Consider the following 14,774-nt stretch of genomic DNA (forward strand, 5'->3'; position numbering starts at 1 on the left):
AATGCTTTTGCTGGTGGCTGAGCCTGGCGTTCCATGAAGGGCAGAGAATTTCCCCTTCCTTTCTGTGATGCCCCAAATGTGCCTGCCCTGCTAGAACCCACTATCCAGGAATGAACACACAATTGGGACATCAGATACAACTGTCACTTCTGGTTTGGGTGCTTGCAATCTCTGTGCCCATTTGTGTCCGGAGGATGCACCCAGGAAGAGCTGAGAATGTTGTGAGGATGGGCTATTTTCCTGCTGAGGTGCTGCTGAGCTGTAGGTGCCTCTTGTGAGCGTGTTTCACCTGTGTGATAAACCAGAGCGTGAGAGTGAAATCACTGAGGTACATCATTGAAGGTTGTTCCTGGATTCCTCCTCACATCTCCTAAGGTTCCCAATGACTGTGGTAGAGGAAGTGCTGCTGATCTCCTCCATACATGTTGATTTGATTTGTGTGCGTTCAGGCTCTGTGGCAATGTTCACACCATTTTGTTGTTGGTTTGGGGTTACTAAGAGGGTTTAGGCCAGTACCCCGCTTTTACTGCCTTCCATCTCATGTTCAGAGCCCTCTAGAACTGGAGAAGCAAATTCTACCATTTCCTACCTGTTAAACACAGCTGAGAACATTAAAATTGAATGAGGGTAAGTGCTAAGATGTTCTGAGCTTCTCAGGGTCATGCCTAAAGCTTGTAAGGTTAGCAAAAAGCTTATGCACTGAATTCCACAGCAAGTTTAGTTATCTGCTGTTTCTGTCCAGATGCACTAGATCTCCTATACCTGTGGTGCTTTGAATAAGGTCACAGCTTTGTTTGTCTCATTTGTAATGACCCAAGCTAACCCCTCCATGATCTTTAGCCAGCCAAATGACTCATCAGCCATACCCTGCTGTGCCCTTTGTTCATCAGTCTAGTCATTTCCTCCTTGACTTTCCATTTGATTGTTACATATTAATGCAACATCATGATAAATTTTTGCCATGTGTGACACCATCAACTGATATTTGTCCAGCTCCATAGATAATTAGTGCTACAGGAATCCCATACTGCTGTCATTTCCGTGGCTACCATAACATTGTGCCTTGGGGTTTTCAGCCTCCACGCTAGTTTGGGGAGCAGAACCAGATCTTACTGGTGGCCTTGTAAACATATTTACTAACCCCTCCTCTGGAGGGGAGGATGAATCTGTTGGGTTGTGCGTTTGCATATTTGACTCCGGCAGTCCTGTGGTTTATGTAGTCTGCTTGTGATACCAACATGAGCTGCAGAGATGTGCAGTGAAGGGCAATGGCTTAATTAAAAATAAAATGGAAACTGAGCCTTTGAGGAAGTTGACTTGGATTGTGTAGTAGCTGTTCCTTCCCTGAACTAGCATTGGCTCATGTTTCTGTAAGATGTTGCAAACATCTGTTGCATCAGTAAATAAGTCAAATTAGTCACAGGGCAGGAGTGAAGAGACTGACTTTCTGCTCCATTCTGCACCATGGCATGGCCTTGTAAGAGCAGTGATTGAAGTCAGTGGATTGTCTGACCTTTGTAATCCTGACTTGGGTCAAATAACTGTGGCCAAGAAATAAGGTTCAGTTGTATCTTACCATCACTCCCTTTTTATTACCTTGCCTAAGTGTTGGCTCTTACTAACTTCCCACTCATGGACTATGCTCTGCCAACTCTGCCTTACCAAACCTGTCCCCTCCCACTTGTGACGCCTTTTGTCGTGCTGCTCCCCTGTGTTTGGAAGAGAGCCCATTCTAGTACTCCAAGCAAGACTTGTTCTTCTCCTTCAAGCCTCTCCTGAATCTGCATCTCTTCTGGTAACCTTTCCATATCTACCATATCAACCCTGCTCAGACCTCATATCCTTTATCCATTCATTAAGCTCTCATTACACTTTCAAATATTTTTTAAAATCTTGAAGCTAACAGAACACAAGCCAAGCAAGGTGCAGCCACTCTATTTATAGTATCCATTCCCTTTCTGCTTTGTTTTGGCTATGTAGACTCTAAGCTCTTAGAAGCAGGAAACTTGCTCTGTTGTTTGTAAGAACAATGAAGCCCACTCTCAGGACACCCATACATAAGATTTGTAAAGACTCCATGCCCACAGATTTATATAAACAGAGCCCACATTGATTTGAGTTTCTGTCTCTGCACGTATGTTTAATAGAAGCAGGAAATTGGCTGATAGATAATCTAGACACTGTGCTGACAGTACACTTTGTAAACTGGCTTTGCCACAAAACCAAAGGGTGAAACGTCTATCTAGGTTGCTTTTTAGAAGCACCGATATGCCTGGATAGTTTTAATCAAGGCAGCAGGTAGTTAGTAACTGACTTACTGAATTCTGCTGGTGTAGGTAATACTTTTATTAGTATCATAGTTCAGTCTAAGCTAATAGAACCTGCTGATTTGTAGAGCACAGGAATTTGCTCATTTCTTCAAGTGAATCCACTCTTAATTGCTTTCCTAGATAAGCATTAAATGGAATTGCCCTTTATTTCTATCAAATTCTTACATCCTCTCCAAAGTTCATTAAATTAAATGAGTTGGATCAGATTCTCCGTGAATGTGCCTGTCTGAATAGGTATGCTTAGTTTAGTGTGTGCTGGACTCCTGGAGGAGTCCACAGGTTTCTAATCCTGAGTACCAAGAGAATTGAGTTTCTTTCCTCCTTATGCAATCTTGGGCATCCTTTTTTTTTTCTTTCCAGTCAGACTGGTTGAGTTTCTCTTCAGAGTTAGGAGATGTCTACATGGGAAAGTTTTATACTTGTATAAACTAAGGTGTCAATTTAAACAGAAAGTTATACTGCTGTAACTGCCCATATTCTTAATTCAGAATAAGTGTCTTTTTTTTGTTTGTTTTATGCCTCTTTTTGGAAGGGGCTTGACATAAACCAAACAAGCTACTCTTATTCTGGAATAAGAGCTATAGCAGTTTAGTTATACCGGTATAATTAAACCGGTATAACTGGTAAAACTTTTCTGTGTAGATGAGCCCTAAATTATGTCTGTCCATCAAAAGGAAGCTGCTGGGATTTATTCGAATCGCTATTAATGCTAGATAGTTACTGAATAAGAGTCAGATGTGGTTTGTAATTATTCAATTATCAGATTTTTTTCCAGGTTGCTTTAAGGTGAACTTCTTAATTTAACAGTTTGTATAAAAACACGTTAAGTTATATTAAAATGTTTTGGTCAAAGTATAGATTTTGTTTGAGCTTTAAAAAGCTAGCTATGGGATTTACCCATGTAACGCCCCTTTGAAATTAGTGGGAGTTGTGTGTTTAAATCCTATTCAAAGGTTGAGGTTTCCAAAGCTGTCTTTCTTTAAAACAGCTTTGCAAAGTGCTCATTTTAAATGGTTTCTAATGAGATCTGAACGTCTAGTCCTAGAATGTTGTGTCAAGAGGAGGATTCCTGTTGGCTTTTAATTACATTTCAAATGTACTTTAAAAACAATGGAGCTGATGCTCATATACACTAAAGCGCCTTTACACTGCCACAGTGGTGTTAAAAAGGCTTTAGGATGGATGGGGAATCAGGCTCATTGCTTTTAATGATTTAAGGTAACATTTTCAGAAGCATCTAAATGATTTAGCAGCCTAACCCATTTTCCAAAATGATTCAGTCACTCCGAAAGTCAGTGGGACTTGCTGTTGGTAAGCAGAAGTAGTTACTAACATCTTGTAGATTACACTGTAGTTTTCATTATTTGAGCGAGGAAATGGGGTAACTTGTGAGCCCTGTAATACAATCCCAGCTGCTCTTGGCATGGAACGGAAGAGACTGAATGGGAATTGAGTTTGGATCTCTGGAGTGCCAGCCGGATTTTTCTTTCCTCTGTCTTTTACCCAGACGTTTTTGAAACTTCACGATTCACCCTCTGAGTATGTCTGTAGTTGGCATATTTGCTTCAGTTTATATTTGGTTTAAAAAAAATCACTTCTATTTAATTTTTGTCGGGATTAAGCAAGTATTCGCCTTTTTGCCTTTGACGAGAAAAATTCCACTGACTCAACCATATTATAATTTTCCTTCTCTTTGTTGACTCATCCAGACTCTGTCTCTCTCAACCTGGGTCACAGTTGCTGGAGTTGGCCCATTGTGTGACTAGAAGGAGTCCAGTGTTAAATCCTGCAACAAAGGTTATCACTGTAATGTGGAAGAAATGCACTTTATGGCCACAGCCCGTGAACAGCCAGTTATTCATACTCCAGCCTACTTAGTACAGCAAAAATATCTCATTAATATATAATTAAAGTCATTGTGCAGTTCAGTCAATATTGGTTTTCAAATTGGTAATGTATTTAAATTGTGGGGAACAAACATTAGGGCTGCTTTACTGCAAAGGAACTATGGACCTAATCCTATGAGGTATGGGTGCATCTCAACTCCCATTGGTTCTAATGAGGTCAAAGGATGTTCAGTGCCTTGCAGAACTGGGCAAAGTACGTTCTGCAGCTTTGCTTTAGAGATAGAGATCCCATCCTTCTGCTCAAAAGCCTGAAAGCCAAGTGTAGTGTACTCTCTCTTTCCTCCCACCCCCTTGAATACCCAGACTAGCAGCTCCTGGTTTCCTGCTTATAAACGGTTAATTGGAGACATTTTTTCAGTAGGAGGCAAGGTATCTTGCTTTATAATCCTGGATGCGTTGAGTCTAAAGCACTTCTGTTTCCGCATAAAACACTATTTAAACTCCTTTTCTTTGCAGTGGGATTTTCTCTTTAACACAGGAGCCTATTAATTTATATACTGGTCATTCCAGTCTGATTTTCTAAGTCTTAATTTAAGTTTCAATCACTTTCCTTTTGAAAAGGCTTTTCTAAATAAATAAATAACGCACACACATTACATCATTTCCGTGAAATCTCTCAATCCTGCACTACAGATTTCTAAAGGTGAAATAGACCCCTCTGCAGAAAGCCAGTGCCAATGCTAATGCACAATGCTTGTCCTGCTCAGGACCTCTGCATGGTCGTAATTCCATCCTGACTGCTTGTGAGAGAGTATATTATTCTTACTGGACGAAGGTTTTATTTGACTCTAGAAAGATCGAAAATGATTTGGCTCTGTGCAGCGCAGGTTGTTAGTTTGCAATAGCTTGGTGGTACTTGCGCTAAGAATCAGAGGGTAGCCGTGTTAGTCTCGATCTGTAAAAGCAGCAAAGAATGTACCTGCCCCTGGATATTTCCATTACATGCATCTGAGGAAGTGGGTATTCACCCACGAAAGCTCATGCTCTAAAACGTCTGTTAGTCTATAAGGTGCCACAGGATTCTTTGCTGCTCTTGCGCTAAGAGCTGCTTTAAGTAAGTCACTACCAGGCTAGTTCTTCTGTTAAATGCTTAACGAAGCGAACAGTACACAGGCATATCCTGCTGTGCTCGTTTTGATTTAAAAAACCGTGGATAGTCAAGCTAGCATCTCGCAGTGGTGTCAGTGGTAATGTGTGGTATTAGGAAGGAATCTACCCATTACAATATTTAGCTGGTAAGGTAAAGAGATGCTGGCATCTCTGATATCAAATTCCTGAAATAATAAATGTTTTTGGCACCTGGTAGCTGAACAGTTATAGAAACAAAGCCCATTACTAGATGGACTGTAGCATCTAGATGTTGTGGCACAACAGAGCATTCATGGGGGGAAAGTGATGTATTGGCTATAGGATTTCTCCTGTTTTGGGAGCTGCAGGACAAGAATCCTTTCTTTAACTTCTCTTGGCCCAGACAACCCCCTCCCCACAAGTACTAATTGCACTGAGTTGGTAGGGTTACCAGCTTTCTAATTGCTGAAAACTGGACCCCCCTTCCCACATGCTCCTCCCCTCCCCCATCGCTGCTGTCCCCACTCCCTCATGCCTGGTCTCTGGATCCTCCCCCCAAACCTCTCCCTCTGTTCTGGGCTGGAAGAGGAGTTTGGCAGCAATCTGTTTGAGAGAATCACAGGCTCCTTGTTCATTAATCTGAAAAGACAGGACACAAGTGCCATGTTAGAGCTGTAGCCAAGGACATATTCCAGTTGAAGGCCTTGTGCAAAAATTGGCTGTGTAAAGCGTGTAATCGAAGCTAGTGAGGCTACTTGTGTACAGATAGAATGTGTGCTAAGGCCTCTCTAGCATGTTTTCCAGAGTCTCCAATGACGCACAGCAGGGATTAGGTCAGCCCAGTATCTCAAGGTGGGTCGACATGCTCTGTTGCTGTAGTTAACTAGATCTGACTTTATGCTGATTTTAGTTAAATTGGTGCAACTTTGTGTGATGCTTTTAAATTGATTTAGGCCTGGCTTAGACCAGTTTTAGCTTGTCAGTAAATTTACCAGTGCATGCTAAATAGAGAGAACTTTCCACAGATATGAGTGTGTCTATTCCGGTTCAACTAAATAGATTTTTAAACTGGTTTGTTTAAACCTTCTGTGGTAACTAACCAAAGGTCTGTATCAAGAAACAGTGTTTTCTCTACTTCTTTATGCAATTAGGAAATCAGTGGTAGAAGTATTGAGCCACAAATAATTGTAGAGAGATGCAAAAACAGTTGTAAAACCTGCCTGGAATTGCAAATAAAGTGCAAGAAAGAGGGAGGTGTATGGAAGGATTTTTGATGCAGTTGTCCTACTGGGGGCGGGGGCCTTGGCGTTGAGGAGTGCTTCATTTCAAACAAATGCAATTCACCTGGTTTAGTAGTTTCTCTTGCCAACTTTTTAAATTTTCATTTGTGACTTCAGGGCTCATGTAAGGTCTCATATTGTCAGCCCTAGAGATTGAAATCTCATTGCAGAGCAGGTACAGCATGGAAGTGACATCTTCTCTTCTAGGACAGGAGAGTCAATTCTGAGAGAGGGAAGGAGTTCATTCTGCATGGTCCATTTGGTCCTTGATCTCTCCGGGTATGTCTTCACTGCAAACGTAACCTGGGCTATAGCTCGGGTGTTGCCTCTAACCACCCTTCCACCCGCACAGAAACACCTCTCACATGGGCTCCAGGATGCTTTTCCGTGCTAGCAGGCACAGCTGAGGGGAGATGCTTGAGCTCAGGTTTCCTTTAACCCCAGGCTGGTATTCCACCTGCTTTGCTGTGAGAACACCCAGGTGCTGTTAGTCCTTCAGTCTATCCTACCATTCCACCTGGACTGCACTTTCTTGTCTAAGTCCTCCCTTCTTCTGCACTGCACTTCAATCTCACATTTGCCTGCTTCATTTCTGCTGCCCTTCTACAGCATTTGAACAGAGATGTTACCCAAGAAATCCTTCTCAAAGTTGGCCCCCACCTTCTGGTAAAGCTGTGGTGAGCTATCGGTAAGAGCCATGAGAGCATTTCTGCACAGGAGCCAGTGAAGGACAGACACATTTTCCTACAGTACACTGTGAATAACTTAATAGAGTGGCCCAGTAAAATGCACTGCTGAGAACCATGAAATATCCTAGAAATCCATCCCTGCACATGGGCTACTACCGCACCGTTGTGGATGCAGCCATACAGGTACTGCTTTGTAGGAGGGATGCTCACAAGCCTGAGCTAATCTTGGAATGAAGACACAGCCTCTGAGATTAAGAGGGCCACTTCTGGGTTTTTTTAATGTGGATATTTATCTCTTGGGAACTGGACAGAGACACATGGCACCAGAAACATCCTCAGATGGTAACAACTTTTAGTCTGCACCTGAATTTGTGAGGTAGAGGTGAAACATACCATTGAAACTTTCCATCACCAATTCATATCCAGTTCTTTCTTGTCAGTTGTCTGCTGCAAAACAGTAATCTGTTTAAATGATCTTTGCCTCCCAACTCACCCGTTCATTTAACTTAATCCTGCAGTGAAGTTGTCATGCTGAATGCAGGACCTCAAAATTAATTTACAAGCCACAAGCTCAGGGTTCCGACTCCTCTGTGGGATCCAGGGCAGGGAAAACTGCGTGATGAAAGGAAAGGCTCTTCTTCAGATACAGAGCTTCAATAATCAGCAAGTGCAGAACACAGCCTTATGAAATTGGTTGAGCTCTGCTTGTTGTGCACAGGTTTGTGTGTGTGAAAATCCCTCATTAATATTCATACTTGGATTGAGCAGCAAAGAATCCTGTGGCACCTTATAGACTAACAGACGTTTTGGAGCATGAGCTTTCGTGGCTGAATACCCACTTCCTCAGATGCATGCATACTTGGATTGTTTACCTATTTTGTGCTTTCTTTCCTGAGTCTGAAAGCAAATAGTTGCTTCCTGATGAATCTTCCAAGGCTATTGCTTAAAATACGCATGCACACACATGCCCACCCACCATTGTGGCCTAAGAATCGGTAGGGTGTTTTTTTTAATGTGCTCATGAGGAAGTTATTAATTTAAATACGATTATTTCTTGAGTAAGATTAAGCCTTGTGGAATTAGCATGTCTCTGTAATTAACATGCTAAAAACAGGTCTGTTTGTTTCTCTTTGGGAAATGAATTATAAAATCAATTACACACCGGTCTCAAGGGTGTCAGGCTCCATTATTATCTATCTTTTTGTATGAAAATAAGAGTGAAGGATTTTAAATGAGGCATGCAGAAATACTGGTTTTGTTCTTAACCATATTTTATTCAAGAAATCAGAATATTGCTGCCTTTGAGCCAGATGAAAACCAAAGAGGGAGAGTTTTGCTGAAACATAAACATTTATCATTGTTTGTTCAGATTTATACCATAAATAAGAGGGTCCTAGCCAAAACTCTCAGCACCTCTGCCACAAATTACAGACATAAAATTAAACTACTGCTGTCGGACCCGAATCCCTAAGCAACACAGAACTCCCCTTCCCCTCTACAAATCTACACCTTATCCTCTGCAGCAGTCCATGCAAATTACTTCTTGTAGTGTGCACTGAAGGTCAACAGACCCAGGTTTGGTTGGTGGGGGAGGGTATGGATCTTGTCTCAGAGCTGAAGGCCCCTCATGGAAAGTGCTCTTCAGGTTCTCTCTTAAATCAAGGGGGAGCCAGCTTTGCTTGTGGCAATGTTGGCAGTATGGCATGAGGAAAGATGTTGTGTCTCAGTTAGAAAGATCTCAGGCCATTGGCGGATTTACAGGCCAAAGCAAACACCTTTAAACTCAGTCCGGAAACCATTACGCAGCCAGCGCAGACCACAGAGCAATGGTGTCACACAGTGCTGCCGAGAAGCACTGCTTGTAAACAAGTCACCACATTCTGCACCATCTTAAATTTCTGGATTGGGTTATGGTGTCAGCACATCTGTGTGTAAATCGCTTCTATTCTACAGGAATCAGAGTAGAGGAGAGGTTTCCCTGGTTTTGGCCTCATGAGGCCCATGTTGGCAGCTTTCCAGGAGACCATGGGCTGCACTGATTTTCTATGAAATGGAGCCAATTGCAGCTAAGAGATGCAGTGTCCAGACCATGTGTCAAGAATAGACATATGGCCTGGACACTGCATATCTTAGCCAGGTTTTAACAAGCTCCTATTGCAGCTGTCAGAGATGGTTTGGAAGCTGTCTGGATTTTTGTCAAGCGTGGGGCACTCTCTCCAGTGAATGGGGTAAACTCTGGAGTGCTGTGACCGTCTGCTGGGTTGGGTTCCAAGCATGAAATTGTGTTGGAATTTCTTCCTGCGGTGTGAGGTGGGGAGAAAAATGACCAGGAGTTCTGTTCAGTTACCAGAACTGCTTAGTGATCTGTCGCTGCCAGTGCCCCAGTTGCCTTGAGCACCCTTGCTCTGCAAGAATGTGTAATCTAGGCTGTATTTGCACTTAGCTCTGTGGGGTAGAAGAGTTCATTTATATTAACTCTTCTGTACCCTTCTGCCTCTTGTTTTTCACTTTTGGATATTGGAAAGTTATGGGGGCCATAAAACGACTAGCGACCATGGCAATGTAAACTACAAGATTATGTGCAGGCTATGTTATGAATATAAGGAATCAAACAACCGACGTTAAATTGAGGTCATCTATCTACTCAGGAATGATTTGTGATGGAACCTAAAATAACCGTTACAGCAGCTACACAAAATTTGTCTTTGTCCGCTATAGAGAAGTCTGATTAATAGTTTGTGTTTAGTGGCCCTGCTGATACAAAGAAGGTTTCTGATAGTATGGTGAATCTACTTCTTCCATATACTTGTCTCCTGATTATAATTCCGCCTTGCCAACTTGACTGAGCAAATGGCTTAATTGTTCGGTTTTAGTCTGGGTTCTAGGATAAATTACCATGAGGATAATTTTCTAGTGAAAAAACTGTCCAAATTAAAGTACTCAATGGAAAATTATAGATGGATGCAGTGGTGGAGGAAAGGTTTTGTAGTTTTGATTGTGAACTGTTTTGGGCATGCTTGTTTTGCATGCAGCACCTAGCATAGAAGAACCATCATCCTTGATTTGGGCCTCTAGGCATTACTGCATTTTAAATAATACAAACTTATTTGGACGCTACAACAGCTATTTGATAGCACTAATATGTTTTGGAGAATCTGGAGTACTTTTGACCTTCATTTTTGTGTGATGAAGTATTTTGGAAAGATTTTGACCAATGAAAATAAAGTCATTTGACACTGTTTACAAGATTTCAGCAATAACAGACCTAATCTAATAGATCTAACTTAGATTGTAAGATCTTTGGAGCAGGGAACCCTGGCTGTGTTTGAAAACTTCATGGACATATATGGCATTATACTAGTAATAAATCTAGATTCATAAAGTTATTGCAGGATCCCTTAACCCCAATCACTCTAGTATTATCCAATGACCATAGTAAAATAAGATTCTGTTTATCAGATTTTGCAATTTCTGATTAAAGGTTAGCAAGCATGACTTTTTTTAAATAAATGAAAAATGGTCTTATAAAATTGGAGCTAAACGATTGCCTTTTCTCCCCCTTCTTTCTTTCTTTATTTTTCAAAAAAAAAAAAAAATCCTTTCATCCTTTTCCCAGGAATTCTCATCGAGTACGGAAAGTCTTGATAAATCATTCTGTTCCGTAAGTTTCGCCAGTTTTGTTCTAGTGGCTGGGATGCCTGGCTTCCTTATTTTACAGCAGCATTTCCTCTGTGTCCTGGATTACTAATCTCTGGTCACCTGGCAATGGCCCTTAAACAGCTCTGATATTAAGCCACTCCATGTAGAACACTGCATTGCAAGAGCATTTCGATGCCAGCATTTTATGCCCAGTGCATGCATTCTATTGGCTGAGTCCTCTTGAGCTGTAGCAAAGTTCTGCTATCCTGTCTTACGCAGAGGCAAAACAGAGAACTTGATAACATTTTGATCTGAACATGAGAATATTTGTCCAGTTTATGCTTTTCAGTAGCCTGCAGTGAAATACAAGTTAAACAGAGCTTTGGGAATTTTTGCTTGTACAGTTTTGACTAAAGCAAACAAGAAGTCATGAGGGTGCCTGTATGTTAGATGTTGTAATTTGTCAATAAATACCTACTGTGGAGATATTAAAAATTAAAAGCTTCAATGCAGGTGAATAACCTGGCTGATGATACTGAATTTTGAATACTCATTCAAACCCGTCTCTGCGTGTTCTCCCCTCTAGTTAGAGGAAATGCTGTTTGTTTAAATTTTCTTACAAGTTGTCTGCCAGATGGAATTTAATTTGCTTTTTCCACAAAAATCAGTTTTCTGTCTGTTGAAATTACTTTAGATCAAAACTGATGTTCCCTAATAATTATTCTCTTATTATGAAACATTTTTCATTTTTAATCAAGGACATCTCTCTCTCTAATTTGTACCATTTTCCTAACAATGCACATTCTCACTTTGGGATTCCTAATTGGCTTCCCATGTATTGAATATGTAGTCCATGATCAAAAATCACTTATCGAGAGCTGTAGGGTTTGTCTTTTTAATATTATTGTTTACAGTGTCTTACATACCATTGTGTTAGTCAAATAATTTGAATAATGTTGAATTCCTCCCATGTAAATGAGGTCTTTGAAATGTACCTGACTGTATCTTGCTCCTCTAATGAGTAGATTTGAAGTCTTATCGTGTTCTAGGATTATTTCCACAGTTGCTGTGTGTGAAACGGTAAGAAAAGGATGGTAAATAAAACCTTACAGTGGGCTCATGAAGTGACTCAAAGCTGTTCTTGTACAACCAATTTAGAAGCAACACACTGAACTGGGTTGGCATTTATTGATGTACTCGGCCAACCTTAAAATATATGCCAAGGATGATAGGGTGTTCTCAAGAGCCAGTGCTTAGAGAAGTGGTGACTGGGAGCAGGACTCCTGGGTTCGGTTCCTAGTTCTGCTACTGTATTGCTGCATAATCTTGGGTCACTACATTTTTCTATTCCTTATTTTGTCTGAAAAAGAGGATAATACTTATACCTCCACAGGGTTATTAGAAGGCTTAAGGTTTGTAAAATCCTTCAGATCCTTGGATAGAAGGGGCTGTAGAAGAGCAAAATGTTTTTTATATTTTATAGCGATAGTTATGTTACCTTCATATCAGTGATTTCAGTTTTATAGTTCTCACATCAATGTTGCCTGAAGTTTGTGAGATCCACTTACAGTTTAAATGCTTGTTCTGTAACTGGAAGGGACTCAGTGTGATGTTGGCTTCTGCCTTTCTCCCTCAGGAGAGAAATCTATTCTTCAGGTTTCACTAACCATGGTTATTCATGTCATACTTGAACATGGCAGACCTTTATTGTAACCAGTCAGACTCTTTGCAAACATTTATGTCCTAGTTATAAACCAGCTGCAAACACCTGTGACTAGCTAAATTTCTTAGGATTTTATACACATGCACATGTATGAGATATGTGGTATTCCTCATAATTAACATTTTTAATCTTGAAATCTAGTGGCAGCGTACAGCTATGTGGAAGAGTCCAGATGCCCTGTAGAACATCCGTTCTAGTCTATGCACCACTGCTCTATTTCTGTAAAGGCCCAAGTCCTGCTGCTTGTGCTACACACCACCTGTAACTATTGTCTAGCTTTCGGTGCATCAGGTAGGAGTCTCTACCAGTTTAGTAGTGGAAATGAAAGAACATGTAAGATATGACGAGAAACTGGATATAACTGAGATTCTGCCGGGTATAGCTCTGAGACAGCACCCGTGGTGTTGCTCATTTCTGGCACCGGAAAGATATAAAGTGGAGGGAGCTCAGAAAAAAAGCAAAGAAATGTGGTGAGGGAGACAGGAGGGGGGTAAAACTGAGGAAAGACTAAGTGTGAAGTCCGTATAGCCTGACATCTACAGATGTTTGAATACACACACCAAGGAACAAGAGAGAGAAATTGCTTAGAGTGGACCGAATGGGATAGGGCTAGGATTGGGATATGGGGATGATATTGGAGACAAGGAAAATATAGATGGAACATCAGGAAATGGTTTTTGACAATAAGATCTCTTAGAATTTGCAGAACATAAGAACGGCCACACTGGGTCAGACCAAAGCTCCATCTAGCCCAGTGTCCTGACTTCTAGCAGTGGCCAATGCCAGGTGCCCCAAAGGGAAGTGGGGAGACCTCCACTGCTTGGGACACTAAAACTAAACTGGGCAAAAGCCCTGGGGAAGGGACAACCTTCCGTGCAGGCTGAGAGGCTGGAGTAGATGGTTCTCCTGTGAAATTGAAGATGAATATGGCCTATGATTCCTTATGGAAGGAACATGCTTATGAGAGGACAGTTGCTAGAATAGGTGACCCAAGCACTGCTTCCCAAACCATTTTCATCCTAACTCCTGAGCAGACCACAGGCTTTGCTCCATATCAGACCAAAATTATCTGCCCCCTCCCCCCCACAACCTGATCATAGCAAACGCCTGGTTCTGATCCCTGCAAGGTATTGTACTGAGCTACCTTAGGATGCCAGTTATCTGGGCTGTTTTTATAATTGGAGTAAGTCCCATCGTGGTTATTCAGCAGTATCCAGACCTAAAATGTCATGGTTTAACTTAGGTAGATTTTTTCAGGGGATGGAGTGATTTTAAAACATCATCAGTTAAATGTGGTGCTGTAGTATCAAGTAAGCATTTATATTGGCCAAGAGAGTGTTAGAGTGATACTTGACTATGCTGAGAACCTGAATGAAGGAGTAAGGTTTCACCTCCACCCCTCTCTGCTTGGCCTCAGAAGTTAGTTTAATGTCATGATCCAGTGTAAGGTAAGCTTACTGTTTACTTTCTGATGCTGGAATGCAGGTCTGCATTGGCTTAATTCAATCTGTCGGATCTTTCTGCGGTTCAGTGTCTGTTATATAGAGATGGAGCTTAGGTTGCTGGTACCATTCAAGGTCAGTGACAGTGTGGAATCCAGCTGGGTGTTTAAATTTTCCAAAATGGCCTCTAACAGGGCACAAGGTTATGATTGAGATATACACAGTATTGGAAAATTTAATGAGCTGCTTGGTGCTCAGGAACTTAGCAATAACAACCAATTGGGGGCCATTTCCTGGCAGTTCACAACTGCTTGGAGGAGTTGAGGGCCTGAGGTTGCTCTGAAGGTCCATAATCCAGACAAGCTGCCAGGAAATGTCTATGCAGGGGTGTTGTAGCCGTGTTGGACCCACGATATTAGAGAGACAAGGTGGGGGAGGTAATATCTTTTATGGGACCTACTTCTGGTGGCGAGAGAGACAAGCTTTCAGGCTTATGTGGAGCCCTTCTACTGAGAGCCTAGAACTTCTCTGAGTTCTGTTCCTTTCTGACAGTAGCTTTGTGCAAGTCGCTTCCCTTCTCTCTTCCGAAAACAGGGATGATATGTAACTTTGTAAATGCTTTGAGCTATAGATAAAAAGTGATTTAAGTGCCAAGCGTTAGCTCACTTGAAGGGCTGTGAAGCTTAATTGGTTAAT

General features: G+C 41.5%; 1 protein-coding gene across 4 annotated transcripts in view; it reads left to right on the forward strand.

Annotated features, from left to right (window-relative positions):
* The window catches only part of PI4KB (phosphatidylinositol 4-kinase beta), a 56,110-nt gene that overhangs the window by 25,938 nt on the left and 15,398 nt on the right, over positions 1–14,774 (forward strand). For 3 of the 4 annotated variants that reach the window (XR_003997638.1, XM_030541744.1, XM_030541745.1), the window contains exon 4: positions 10,891–10,935. The exons of the other annotated variant lie outside the window; for it this stretch is intronic. Coding sequence is in view for 2 of the 3 variants with exons in the window: in XM_030541744.1 (XP_030397604.1) it covers positions 10,891–10,935 (45 nt within the window). In the remaining variant the exon portion in view is untranslated. The remainder of the gene's footprint in view (positions 1–10,890; positions 10,936–14,774) is intronic. 4 annotated transcript variants of the gene reach the window in all.

Source organism: Gopherus evgoodei, chromosome 24, assembly GCF_007399415.2.
Source record: "Gopherus evgoodei ecotype Sinaloan lineage chromosome 24, rGopEvg1_v1.p, whole genome shotgun sequence".
NCBI lineage: Eukaryota > Metazoa > Chordata > Testudines > Testudinidae > Gopherus > Gopherus evgoodei.